This window comes from Ochotona curzoniae, unplaced genomic scaffold (assembly GCF_017591425.1).
Source record: "Ochotona curzoniae isolate NIBS_2020 unplaced genomic scaffold, NIBS_Ocur_1.0 contig_2318, whole genome shotgun sequence".
Classification (NCBI taxonomy): domain Eukaryota; kingdom Metazoa; phylum Chordata; class Mammalia; order Lagomorpha; family Ochotonidae; genus Ochotona; species Ochotona curzoniae.
Window position 1 is genome coordinate 11,674,770 of NW_024465419.1, and position 13,502 is coordinate 11,688,271.

Sequence of the window (13,502 nt, forward strand, 5' to 3'; positions counted from 1 at the left end):
TTACCCAGAAAGCTAATTCCAGGAACAGTTAAAGAGCAGTTAACTAACCCTGCCCATATGCATACTTGTCAACTCTGAAATAATATTAAAATGTTTAAATAAATAAAAATCTTTTAAAAATATAAATAACCCTGCCTAAAACTAAGCAAGATGGTGGGAGTTTGGCTCCCCTACTTCCAGGTGCTTCCCCTCTCTCTGGATCCCTCTCTCTTTTGTTCAAAATAAAGACAAAATCGAAGGAGTGTTGGTATGTACTCCTCCACTCACACCACCACTTAACATCTGGCTGGCTTTGGGAGCAGGAACACTGCTCCAACCGTGGAACACTGCTCCAGCCACCTTGTTCTTAATCTTCCCTGCACCGTAGGTATCACCATGTATGCTGTTGGGGTTGGGAAAGCCATTGAGGAGGAGCTGCAGGAGATCGCCTCCGAGCCCACGGACAAGCATCTCTTCTATGCCGAAGACTTCAGCACAATGGGAGAAATAAGTGAGAAGCTGAAGACAGGCATCTGTGAAGGTAGCATAGCACCCACATCCAGCAGACACCTTAGCCCACAGGGCAGCATGAACCCCTGCCTGAGGAGTTCTCCACCTGCTTCTTCTGCATGCTCCCCCCACAAAAAAAGTGATGGGCAGGGCCGGTGATACCTGGACAACCTAGCCATGGAAGAGGAGATGAAGGCTACTGTGGCTAGAGCACCTGCTGCGCACCCAGCACGGTGACAGATGTTTTGACATGCCGGAATACTGAGGCTTTCCCGGCATGCTGCAGGAACTCAGGAAGGCCAAGGTGCAGTTTTGGGAAAGGTTGTTCTTGGAGCAGAAGGAGATGGGCAGTCCTTACGGGCTGTAGCTGGGGCTATGCATGTTTCAAGTTCAGGTGCACCTTTCCCTAAGTCGCCCCCTACTGCTTCTGTACAGCAGCTGTGTCCATCTTTCCTTTCACTCTGTCCAGGTTCAGTCACCTGTCAAATGTAGTCAGCAATGTGTCTTGGTCCTCTCAAGGGAAGGACTCTGAGAGGAAGGAAGATCAGTTAAGAGTTCATTGAGTAGATCATGCCTGGCCTCTTGGGGAGCCGCTGCCACTGCAACTTGATCCCTCAAGAACTTCAACTTTTTTTTCTGTCCTAATGGACATAACCCTTAGGGGAGGCGAGTCTTAAGTAAGGTGCAGGCTTTTCTTACTGGAGAGAACTGCCCTCGTGTGGTCATAGATAAGCATAGCAACTGCTTGTCCCTGTGAATGTTGGGTGTTGTCAAATGAAGCTCTGGAGTTGGCTTGGGACCTGCCTCCCAAAGCTCTTAGGTGCACACGTGGGCAACTGTCACTCCTCTTGGTCATCTTTTTCTGTTCAGCTCTAGAAGATGCTGACCGAAGACAAGACTCCCCAGCTGGGAACCCACTAAAGAGGGACCACCAGCCAACAGGTAAATTGCAGTGTTTCCAGAAACTTCCATGGGTGCCTGCACCACAGCTTCTCTCCAGGTGAGAGTGAGAAAGAAGTGGAATGAATAAGATTTAAATTATGTGCCTTGGAACCATTTTGCTCCATCAGAGCAGGATTCACTGACCCTATACTTGGAGCCATCGCAGAGGATTTTGTGTGTCCTCTCGGCTGACGCTCTCTCTGTTCTAGCATGTCCCAAAGTACACCTGTGGTACAAGTTCTAGGAATACCAAGAACATTATGCCATTGATGGCCATTTGATAACCACCTAAGCGTTAAGCATGGGGTGAACATTTGATACTCACATCCCATATCAGAGTGTCTGTTGAAGGTTTGGTCCACTCCACTTCTGATCCAGCCTCCGGTGAATGTGCACCTGAGGCAGCAGGGCTGATGCTGTAGGTACACGGGCCCTCCCACTCACGTGAGAGACCCCGCACCGAGCTCTGGGTTCTGAGCTGCTTCCTGCCTACTGTAGGCATTTGAGAAGCAAACTAATGATGAAAGCTCTCTGTTTCCCTCTCAAGTAAAATGCAAATAAATAAGTAATTGTTGTAAAAAAACAGTGTTCAGCAGGTTGGACTTCAGTTTTCTTTCTCTTTACAGAATCTGAGCCTGTCACCATAAACATCCGAGACCTCCTCTCCTGTTCTAATTTTGCAGTGCAGCACAGGTACCTGTTTGAAGAAGACAGTCGGTCACAGACGACACAAAAACGTTTCCAGTCCACAAAATCCGCAGGTAATTCCAAGCAAAATAGTGCTCCAAGATCCCTTACACCAGCTTTCCGACTTACCAATAAAATTAGCTTAAAAAGGAAGCAGGAAATAGGATCAAGGAAAAGAGAAGGAAATTAAGTTGAATGAAAGCAAACAAGCAAAAATCTAAGAGAGGCTGGAGCGGTCTGCCCCGCTAAGGCATGAGCAGGCCCCTGGCAGTGCAGTCTGCCCGGCTAAGGCACGAGCAGGCCCCTGGCAGTGCAGTCTGCCCGGCTAAGGCACGAGCAGGCCCCTGGCAGTGCAGTCTGCCCGGCTAAGGCACGAGCAGGCCCCTGGCAGTGCTGGAAGCACACACTGCTCCATCCTGGTGCGCCTTGCCTGGGTCCGGCCGCACGGCCAACGTGGAGCCTTTCTTTGCTTATGGTGTCCACTCTGTGCTGCTTGAGTCCTGTGACTGCGTAAGGGCTGTCTGGTGAATGAGAGAGGTGAACGCTTTCCATCTGCTTTCTCAGGAAACCCTTTGGAAGAAAAGCAAGAGCAATGCAAGTGTGAGAACCTGATCATGTTCCAGAACCTTGCAAATGAAGAAGTGAGAAAGCTAACCCAGCGCCATATCCTTTGCCAATGCCATGCTTCCGTGAAGAATACAGAGAATAAAATCTCAACATTTCACACTTCTTTCATGTGGGTTGGATCGGATGAAGCCATTCCCATGGAGTCATGGAGAGTAAGCTGTGGGAGAGGATTTTATTTCTTCATCGAGTGACCTGGTGGGTGTTTGGGAGTCAAAGGTGAGTTGAACTTAGTGGCAACACTTGGGTTTGCCATCTGCTGTGCCAGGGGTTTAGCAGTACGTCCAGTTGGCTGCCAGCATGCAAAGTGCGAAGACTAACTGGGCTCCCTGCATGCTGGGAGGGTGAGGGGGATTGGCACAGTGTGTGGAGAAAAAGAACATCCCAAAGGTTTCAGACTTGTTCGGAATACCATCCTTTTCCTCTAGCACTGAGTCAGACTGCAGCCACACTTGGTTCCTGGAGGATGGGGGGCGGAAAGGGGTAGGAGAGGAAAGAGGAAGGAGGGGAGAGGGTTTTTTTTCCTTCTTTTTTGGCACTAGAGATCTTTTATATCAGCACTCTGAATGATGAAATGTTTTACCAAGGGAACAGCGGGATCCAATGATTCATTAAAATAATATCACAAAAAGAAGGAATACTTTGGGACAATAGAGAAATGAGGATTCAGTGCTTTGAAACCCCGGACATCCTGCCAACTATGGAGAACTCAGAATTACAGTAAGCTTGCTGAAGCCGACCAGCGCTGGCAGAGGGCTGTCTCAGCGTGCATCAACTGGTCCACAGGGATGTGACTTAATTCAAAACCACCGCTGTGCCAGTGGCTTTACATAATAAGGAACTGCACAAAGCTGATTCCTTTCTGAAAGCTGCAAATATGCTCCCCAAAAAAAACACACTAATCTCTCTTGACAGTGCTTAAGAGAGACGATGAATCTGTCTCTCCTTCTGTGTAAAGGAGCAGATGGGTGGGGTCTTTACAGGGAAGAAAATGCTTACTTATTTTTTTTTTAATTATTTTATTTTGATAATCTTCACATAGTTGATTAGGGCACTAAGGGTCAAGGGCTACAGGAAAGTGGGTAAGACCATTGTTTCTACATTATTATTATTATTATTATTATTATTATTATTATTATTATTATTTCTGTATCTGGGGTAAGGGAGGAGATAAAGGGAGAAGCCACACCCAGCCTCCCACCCATCCCAGGTCCCCGACGTGGGGCATGCTATGAGGGTCCTGTTCAAGTGGTTTTGATAGTTCAGCAGTTATGAATTGCTGCCAATCTCACCACTCCAAGCACGATGAAATCTCTCTAGAATCCACTGGCTGACATAGGCCACCTTAGAGTTTGCCCAGAGTGTCAGTGCCAACACATGGCTGGGGTAGTTGATTGGTTTCAGTGAGACTTTGAATAACCTGACAAGCATCCAGGGCTTTGTGTGTGATTCTGTGAAACATTAACACAGGAGTGACACCACACACCGAGCTGGCTCCATGGCTTCCACCAGCACAGCTCCTAGCATACCAGCCAGCTCCGTCTCACTGTCTTTACCCCTCTCCTGCAGGACCACAGGCTGTCACAAGCCGGCACGCTGCCCACAAGCCCGTCTTGGCCAATGGGACCCGCACCTTCTGCCGTCCTCCTAGGTCATGATTCTTCCCATACTCTCTTCAGTAGCACCCTTATCTCCCAGAATCCCCTTTCTATCAATTCATCCATTTACCCATGCGCCCCATCAACAGTATTTGGTTGGGTTTTTCTTAGGTGTTAGAGCCACACCACAAGTTGCTGGCAGAACCACGACTAGATCCCCCAAAGCAAAATGAGTAAGGGGCTCTGGAGTGACATGCTTTTGGCCTGAGCCCCACCCCTGCTCCACATTAGCTCTGAGGCCCTGGGCAAATGACTTCTCATTAAGTTTCCGTTTTCTGGCTACACGTGGTGCTACTAATGTTTGCTTTACAAGGCCACCGTGAGAATTGACTGAGATCACAAACAAAAGTTCTGAGATTCCCTCATGGCATACTCACCATGGGGTGAGAAGTCTCTCCAGCTTCCCAAAAGCCCAGGACAGCTCACCGTGTGGCGACGGTGGCCATGGCACGAGTCCCAAGCATTGGGTCCGACCTGGCTCGGGTACCCCCAGCAGCCGCCACACTACTGAGGGTTTCTTTTGCCCGAGCCCCGCGGTTGAACACCCACCCCCTAGGTTCCTCCTGCCACAAAGTCTGTTTCTTTCTCTTCCTCCCATCCCACTTGTGAAGATCTGCTTGAAGAGAGACTGATGATATTGCATAGGAAACAATATGGGTCAGAATTCTTCAAGGCTGTGGCCCTTTGGTGATGGGTGAAAACTCCCCATCTCCCTTCTCTTCTGACTTTATTTCTACTTGGCTTGATCATTTCATTTCCCTCTGCTACATTTTCAACATTGTCGGTTCTAACTGTCAGGGATGTGCTATGGCAAACTCATTTACAAACAAGAGGGGAGGAAGTGAAATCAACAGTCTTCTTTATTTTTTAAAATGGGGGCTAGTGTTGTGGTGCAGCACATTAAGCTACTGCCTGCAACACCAGCTTTTCCTATGGGTACCAGTTCTAGTTCTGGCTGTTCTAATCCAGCTCCCTGGGAAAGCGCCTGGGAAAGCAACACAGGATGGCTCAAGTGCATGGGTCCCTGCTACCTATGTAGGGTAACCACACACAGTTCCTGGATGCTGCCTAGCCTGGCCCTGCCGTGATCATTGCAGCCATTCGGGGAGTGAGACAGTGGATGGAAGATTTCTCTCCTCTGCAACTTTGCCTAATTAATTTTTTTTTTCTTTTAAAAGGACACGTTCAAATTTAGCTATCAGGCTTTGATAATGTAAAAAAAAAAAAATTTAAATTAACACTAGAAATGTTTGCCTTGACAGCAGGTATCAAATGAGTTACTCCAAACTACAAATCAGGATTTTAGTATCTATGGCAGGAATGGAGGGGTAGGTACCTTTTACTTTGGGAGGTAGTCAAGTTTTGATGTAGATAAATCAAGTTGTATATGACTACAGATAAAATCAGGCAATTCAGATTCTTCTTCCTTAACTTGAGATTTACTGGAAGAAATGACACAGAGAATGGAAGCCTTGGAGAACCGCCTGAGATACCGATGAAGAAGAGCAGGGACCTGCTACACTGAGGATGGCCGAAGCAGTTCGGAGCCCCAGGGCTCAGGCTGTGTTTGGGTCTGTAACATCGCAAAGGCAGACAGAACCAGTACTGAGATGGCTGGCTTGCTACAAAGAGTAGACACACTAACTTGTGTGAGTTTATTTAGAAAACTATCTTTTTGAATTCTGAGTTTACCAAGTGAGACTAAATAAGCTATGCAAGGCATTTTGTAATATACTGTGGACAAGATGTGCGTCAGCCTGGGCCTGCCTTAGAGTGTTGCAATCTTATTTGACCATAAAGTTTGTGGTCTGACTTCCGTAGAACACTGGCCATAGGAAATGCTATTTTTTGTATTGGACTTTACCTTAATTATATGCATATGGATTTATGCATAAAACCACAGGACATATGTAGTTGTGCAACAAGCTGGGTTTTTTTTTAAATACAACATTAAATTTAACTTCAACAAATGGTATTCTGTGTACAATTCTTAGTTTAGCTCTAAAAGCTAAGTAGATATGAGAAATGGTCAATATGTATCGGAGAAAAATGTTGACTCTCATAAGCAAGAAAACGCAGGTTAAAACAGTGACACCTTTTTTTCAGCCAGTGGCCTGCCCAGAGTGTGTCTGACTAGTGTTAGTAAGGATGTGCAAATTCAGGACAGTGTACACTGCACGCTGTCAGGTTTAGAACCTGCTGGTGTCTGCTGAAACTGAAGATCCCTCAGCTCCCTAATCAGCAGGCGCGTGTACAGGTGCACTAGACAGTTTTAGTAGGTACACACAAGATCTATGCAAGAATGTTAATAATGCTCATAAAAGCAGTCCAGCAGAAACCACCTACGCATCATTGAGAGAACACATATGTCGTATAGTCTGTCACAGAGACACTATACAGCATTTACAGGAACCCACTAAATCTACACCAATACATGGTACACTCAACAGAACACATTGCAAAACAACGTCCCTGTATTGGAATACCTAGCTTAAAATACTGACTCCGCTTCTGATTCTAGCTTCCTGCCGATTCCTCCCAGCTGCCCCACACGTCTCCCTTCCCCAGGTGGGGGCGGCAGCAGTGAGGGCCCCCGTAGATGGGTCCTGCCCGCCCACGTGGGAGACCTGCATTGCGCTCCCAGCTTCAGTCCCGCTCAGATCTAGATGTTTGGGCATTTACTGAGTGAATAAGCAGACAGGAGCTCTGGCCCCCTGCCTTGTTAATTTTTTAAACATGTTAATGACAAAATTTTTTCAGCATTATACCATTTCTGCATGTTAAAAAGATTGTTTTTAAGCACTCCAAGAAGTGTTCTGAAGGAATATACTCCAAATGGGAAAATTTTTAAAGTGAGAATAGGGACAGAGGTTGAGGGGACTTCAACTCTGAGCTCAAGAAGGCTCTTGCAGACTCAGCGTGATAGCATAGAGGTTAAAGTCTCACCTTGCACGCACGGGGATCCCATATGGTCTCCGGTTCTAATCCTGGCAGCCCCACTTCCCATCCAGCTCCCTGCTTGTGGCCCGGGAACACAGTCGAGGATGGACCAAAACCTTGGGACTCTGTACCTGCGTGGGAGACCCGGAAGAAGCTCCAGGCTGTTGGCTTCTGATTGGTGCAGTACCGGCCATTGCAGTCACTTGGGAAATGAACCAGTGAATGGAAGATCTTTCTGTCTCTCCTCCTCTCTGTATATCTGACTTTCCAATAAAAATAAATAAATCTTAAAAAAAAAAAAAAGGCCCTTGCAAAAACAAGACAATAAGGTGGTGGCCTTAGTAAGAAACAAAGATAGATAAAATGACATCCTTTCCCTATTTTAGAGCCCAAATGAGGTTTCCTAAACAGAGCACTTTCCTTGAACAAGCTCATGTTTAACCATCTGAAGACAGTTTCCATCATGAGGTTCCTTCCTCATGAGCAGTTCTTGGAGTTGTCTTTCCAGGCAGCAGTTATCACTGCGTACTAACATCTGAGCTTTATTTTTGTGTAACACCTTTAACCCTGAAAGCCCGGGTTTCATCAGCAGTATCGAGTTGGGTTACAGTTGGGTTAGACTTGTATAGCTTTCAGTTGGAGCAACTGGACTTCACTTGTTGTGTTCAGGCTCCCTCTAGTGGCAAGAATGCCCTTCTGCCCCCTTCTATTGGATACATGTTACCATTTTTTAAACTCCTTTTGAATATTAAACTCTTCTCCAAAAACTACAAAAAAAGAACATAAGATAAAAGGCAAACAATCTTAGCTACCAGGTTCCAAAAACTCAGTCCCCAAAGTGCTGCAAGTCACATAATGGAAAGTGAAGGCAGGACATGCTGGGGTCTGCACACTGTCTTCCTTCACCATAGGAAATATCAACATGGTCTGACCAGTTCACAGCAAACAGTTCCCCTCTGGCTCCAAATGTTTTCAACCACCTTGAATGTGCAAGTCTCTGGAGACAAACACGAGCACCTTAGAACATGTTGCTGGTTCAGTCGCTCTTAAACCCAGAGATGCTAGCTGAGTAACAGAGCTAACATCTTCGTGGGATACCTTACAGTATTCACAGCTCTCTCCTAAATAAACCATCCTCTCACAAATGCTAGCAGTTATTTCCCAATTAAGCAACACTGTCTTGGGATACTGGGAATGTCATTTTTTGAGTGTGATCCAAGGACCATACACTTAACGTAAAAGCAAAATACCAACTACATGAATAACTAACTTCAGACACAAACACCCTCACCTTTCAACCTGGGTTATATGGACCAACTCAACAGTTACATACATCTACTCTGGATTCCAGTTACTAACTGCTTTCCCTAGACAGTATTCAGCAGGTGTGCACTTCTCATCTTATCCATCACTAAAAGCCAGTTGGGCCTGGCGGTGTGGCCTAGTGGCTGAAGTCCTTGCCTTGGACATGCCGGTTCTAACCCTTCCCAGTGTCTCCACTTCCCATCCAGCTCCCTGCTTGTGGCCTGGGAAAGCAGTGGAGGACGGCCCAAAGCCTTGGGACCCTGCACCCACATGGAAGACCTGGAAGAAGTTCCTGGATCCTGGCTTCGGGTTGGCGCAGCACCAACTGTTGCGCTCACTTGGGGAGTGAATCATCGGACAGAAGATCTTCCTCTGTCTCTCCTCCTCTCTGTATATCTGACTTTGCAATAAAAAAATGAATAAATAAATTAAAAAAAAAAAAGCCAGATAGGAAAGAGACTTGACAGGAAAACCCAGAAGACATTGTGACTGACCCTTCTGTAACCTCCCTCAAGACTCAGACACGTAAAGATAACACATCACTTAGACCACTCAACTCTGGATCAAGGTGTAGCTTTTTACATTTCCATGGGATTTAGCATGGAAATACAGAAGTTTCTCAAAAGCATCGACACCAAGCTTACTTTCAAGATTACGAGGCATAAAACCTGTTTGGACAGTCTGGCACTGAACATTTAACTTAGGGTCTGCAACATTTCCACTCTAACCACTTGTCTCACACTACTCAAAAGACCCTTACTGGGGATCAGGGCAGTGATGTAAGAAATTAATGCCCACCTTCCAGAGTGGGCATCCCATATTAGACAACAGTTTGTGTCATGGCTGCTCTGTTACAGCTCCTATACGGCCAGAAAGCAGAGTGGAGGATGGACCAAGTCCTTGGGACCCTGCACCAAAGAGGGAGGCCCAGAAGTTTCTGGCTTCTACATCTGCTCAGCTACAGTCATTGTAGCCATTTTGGGGAGTAAACTAACAGGAAAAGATCTTTGTGAAAATCTGCCTTTCAGGACCCAGCACAATAGACTAATGGCCAAATCCTCAACTTGTATGCACCAGGATCCCATATGGGTGCCGGTTCTAATCCCAGTTGCTACATTACCCATCCAGCTCCATGCTTGTGGCCTGGGAAAGTGAAAGGACAGCCCAAAGCCTTGGGACCCTGCACCCACATGGGACACCCAGAAGAGGCTCCCGTATCCCGATTTCGGATCAATTCAGCTCTGGCCACTGCAGCCTTTTGGTGAGAGAACTAGAGGATGGGCAGTTTTTCTGTCTTTCCTTCTTTCTATAGATTTGACTTTCCAATAAAAATCCTTAACATCTCACTTAATGTCTTCTTAGATTTAATAAATTGAAAGCTCTGGTTCAAGTTTTTTTAATTGCAAAGTCAGATATACAGAGAGGTGGAAAGAGATCTTCCATCCACTGCTTCACTCCCCAAGTGAAGTGTAACAGCCGGTGCTGAGCTGATCCTAAGCCAGGAGCCAGGAGCTCTTCCGGGTCCCCCACACAGGTACACAGTCCCAAGTGTACTGTTTGGGCCATCCTCGACTGCTTTCCCAGGCCACAAGCAGGGAGCTGGATGGGAAATGGGGCCTCTGGGATTAGAACCGGTACCCAAATGGGATCCCAGGACATTCAGCGCAAGGACTTTAGCCACTAGGCCATCACACTGGGTCCTCAAGTCCAGTTATTTAGCACTGGTATCGCACACGTGTATGTGGTAAAATGTAAACGTCCTAAGACTGGACTTAGGAAGATCAAATTTTGTCAACATCTAACATTAAAAATAAACTCCCCTCAGAAAACAAACACGAAGTGGGATAAGTAAGTCCTCACCCTCTCTAACCCTACCTCAGTAAAGTGTGTGAAACAAAATCTAGAAAAAACAACCGACATGGACACAACGTTTTAACACAAGCTCTGTTTTTATTAAAGGAAAAATTTCAGGATTTACTTTTCACCAGTCTGTTCTGGCATGCTTCTAATAATATCAGAGTCACCTAGAAAATAAAAAACAGTGATTACTGAGAGTCATAGACGCTATTCTTTGGTTATGAATTTTCTAGCAAAGTCTGCAAATTGTTATCTGAGACAGCTTCCACTAGCTATCCTGCCATTTCTCATCAGAGCCCACAACCAGCCATCACCCGTGACCACACACCAATGAGAACTGTTATCACCAGCATTTCTAAGACCAGACATAGGGAGAGAACTAGGTCTGGGGACACATGCGTGGTCTTAATATAGCGAATGTTTAGCCTGCCCTGATTATCACAAAATCAGAACAGCGAGAATATTCGCACCATTATATGGATTAACTCAATTCTCATTAAACTCAAAACAGAAAGTAGCTGTCCGCACCCTTTTCCCAACCTATTTTACCTGTTTATTTTTGGGCAGCAAATAAAGATCGCTTTCCTCTATTTTACCTAATTACTATCCCCTTTACCTTTCACCCAGCTGTTATTTCTTACGTGTTTCATAACCTCAACATAAAAATGTATTCATTCAAAACAAAGTTAACTATACCATACGGCTTTCAGTTCCCTGTTAACTCAAACTGCAGGTGATGCTCGCCATCTGGACGCTGCGTTAACAGGGACATCTGCAGTCCATTAAAAAGGGGAGAAAACGACTGCTGTAAAAGCATACCTGGGTCAATGATGGAGAGCGTGCACACTCTGTAGTACTTTCCACACGCTGTGCCCAACTCTATGTTATTGCCACTGTAGTGATGGACACCAGTTTTGGCCAACATGGCGTAATACTCTATTTCAGATTTCCTTTGGAAACAAAAGAAAATTGCAAATAAACAAATGTTCTACCAGGTGACTGACAGACTGTGTAATGCTTGGGGAGGCCTTCGAAACCCAACTATTATGACTCTTAGATAACCGATATAAGCCAACCTTCACTTGGATAGAAGTGACAGTAACCAGCAAATAATACGCGCTATGGTGAAGACAGCATCTGGGGCCTGGCACAGTGGCCTAGTGGTTAAAGTCCTTGCCTTGCGAGGCTGGGGTCCCAGCTGCTCTACTTCCCAGCTAAGCTTCCTGCCTGAGGCCTGGGAAAGCAGTGGAGGACGGCCCAAAGCCTTGAGACCCTGCACATCCATGTGGGAGACCCAAAAGAGATTCCTGGCTTCGGAATGGCATAACTGGCCGTGGCAGCCATTTGGGGAGTGAACCAGCAGGCAGGTTTTTTTTTTTTTTTTTCTCTGTAAATCTACCTTTCCAATAAAAATAAATCTTAAAAAACAGCAGCAGTACAATGGGCTCATTACAAATGCACCTCAGGCCCTGGGCAGGATGCAAAGAAAATAATGTACAATTCGGCAAAATCCCCAATGGGATTTCTTTGCACTCAAAATGAAAAACCACTATTCTAAGGCAGGATTTTAAAAAAATGATTTAGACTAAGATCAAGCCATACGATAGGATGCAGAACATTCTAGGATTTGGTCAGTAATGACAGACACCCTATAGGAAATTGTTGCGAGGCATGTATCACTACAGGGAATTGAGTGTGGGAGACCTACCACTGGCGCTGTGTTCCGCAAGGTCCAGGTCTGGTATATTTACAATCCCCAAACCTCCGACTCATGCATGAACCTTGGCTCGGAGAACGGAGCGCGGGGAGCGAAGCAGGTGATCCTAGGACAGGCTGCCCAGCCCGACTTAGCTTTTCCTACGTTATTCGGCATCTCTAGCACCTAGGCACGTTTCAGGCAGGCCGCAGCCTGCATCCCTGCACGTGGGGTGTTCCGGGGACTCCCTCCCAGTCACCTCAAGGCCGGGCAGTTGTTGGCGAGGATGACGAGCTTCGCCTTGCCCTGTCGGATCATCTTCAGGGACTGCTTGTAGCCCAGCACGTATTTTCCGCTCTTCATCACCAGCTGGAGCCGCGAGTTGATGGACTCCAGCGATTTTTTCTACAAAGTCGGGAACACGGGCCCTCAGAGCTCTGCCATCTCGGCGGGCGAGGGTCCCGACGCTCCCGCCGACCCCCGAGACCCCCCACTCCGCCCCACGTGAAGCGCCCTCCGGCCCCGGCGCGCCGCCTCACTCACCGTCTTCTTGGCGGCCACCATCTTCCTGCCTGAGGTGCGGGACGGACCTCCAACCTACAACATACGGAGGCCACGTTGGCGATCCGCAGCCACGAACGGCCGCGCGCAGGACTGCCCATCCTGCCCCAAGCCCCGGCCCCGCAGAGCCCACTCACCTAGCGCGCCCGTCAAGATGGCGGGGAGGAGCGAGAAAGGAAGGAACTCCCACAGTGCAACGCTCTTCACGGCCGCGCCGGAAGCGGAAGGGGCGGGACTAGAGGCGGGGCGCCGCTCCTGGCGGCTGCGGAGGCCGGTAGTTACCATGGTGACCGCGGCGTTTTGGTTTTCCGCGTGTCAGTGTGAGTTGAGTTTCCCTTTCTGCCGCAGTATTATTAGCATGAACCTGTAAAGGCGGACTGCGTGTTTGCTGTGAACGTTGGACCTTAGTGTAAATGTCCGTGACGATCAGCGCCCCGGCTGGGACGCTTCCGTTGGCTCTCGGGGTACTGGGGTTGAGTCCCGCTTGGAGGGACCAAGTACTGAGAACCCTGCCACCCACAGGGGAGACCCAGATGGAGCGCCCAGCTGCTCTCTTCCCTGGCAGAAGCGAGCATTTGGGGAAACTATTTCATATATATATATATCCGCCTCTCAAGTAAACAAGACTTTAAAGAGCGTTAGCTGGGGCCGGGTCTCTTAGAGTGTGGGTAAAATGTTATTGTTGGGCAGTATGAGGTTCCTTTGTGTGAAGAAAACTGCCTGCTACTTCGCTAGGCCAGGAG

At 47.3% G+C, this 13,502-nt stretch overlaps 2 protein-coding genes and 1 non-coding gene across 4 annotated transcripts in view; 1 reads left to right on the plus strand and 2 right to left on the minus strand.

Annotated features, from left to right (window-relative positions):
- Window positions 1–6,364, plus strand: part of MATN2 (matrilin 2) — a 102,081-nt gene extending 95,717 nt beyond the window's left edge. Inside the window, exons 17-21 of the mRNA XM_040972693.1 lie at window positions 368–520; window positions 1,360–1,431; window positions 2,115–2,192; window positions 2,683–2,781; window positions 5,844–6,364. Coding sequence (XP_040828627.1) covers window positions 368–520; window positions 1,360–1,431; window positions 2,115–2,192; window positions 2,683–2,781; window positions 5,844–5,899 — 458 coding nt within the window. The 3' untranslated portion in view covers window positions 5,900–6,364. The remainder of the gene's footprint in view (window positions 1–367; window positions 521–1,359; window positions 1,432–2,114; window positions 2,193–2,682; window positions 2,782–5,843) is intronic.
- Window positions 6,365–10,575: 4,211 nt separating this feature from the next.
- Window positions 10,576–12,975, minus strand: RPL30 (ribosomal protein L30). 2 transcript variants are annotated; one of them, XM_040972630.1, is made up of 5 exons: window positions 12,897–12,975; window positions 12,742–12,795; window positions 12,458–12,603; window positions 11,322–11,452; window positions 10,576–10,669 (listed from the first exon to the last, which is right to left on the minus strand). In XM_040972630.1, exons 2-5 carry the CDS (start codon window positions 12,760–12,762, stop codon window positions 10,620–10,622), a joined length of 348 nt encoding a protein of 115 aa, XP_040828564.1. In that variant the 5' UTR covers window positions 12,763–12,795; window positions 12,897–12,975; the 3' UTR covers window positions 10,576–10,619. The 2 variants fall into 2 exon arrangements, with proteins under 2 accessions (XP_040828564.1, XP_040828565.1); XM_040972631.1 differs by lacking the exon at window positions 12,897–12,975 and having other exon boundaries at window positions 12,742–12,803.
- On the minus strand, window positions 10,841–10,972 carry LOC121151409. The gene has a single exon (XR_005883168.1). It is a non-coding gene; the product is annotated as a small nucleolar RNA SNORA72 (small nucleolar RNA).
- Window positions 12,976–13,502: the final 527 nt, after the last annotated feature.

Excerpts from the sequence above, each read along its gene's own strand:
- RPL30 (XM_040972630.1), bottom strand. The coding sequence starts at position 12,762 with ATGGTGGCCGCCAAGAAGACG. Across the intron at positions 12,604-12,741 it reads TGGTGGCCGCCAAGAAGACG|AAAAAATCGCTGGAGTCCAT; the intron begins GTGAGTGAGGCG and ends CCGACTTTGTAG. Across the intron at positions 11,453-12,457 it reads AACAACTGCCCGGCCTTGAG|GAAATCTGAAATAGAGTATT; the intron begins GTGACTGGGAGG and ends TTGTTTCCAAAG.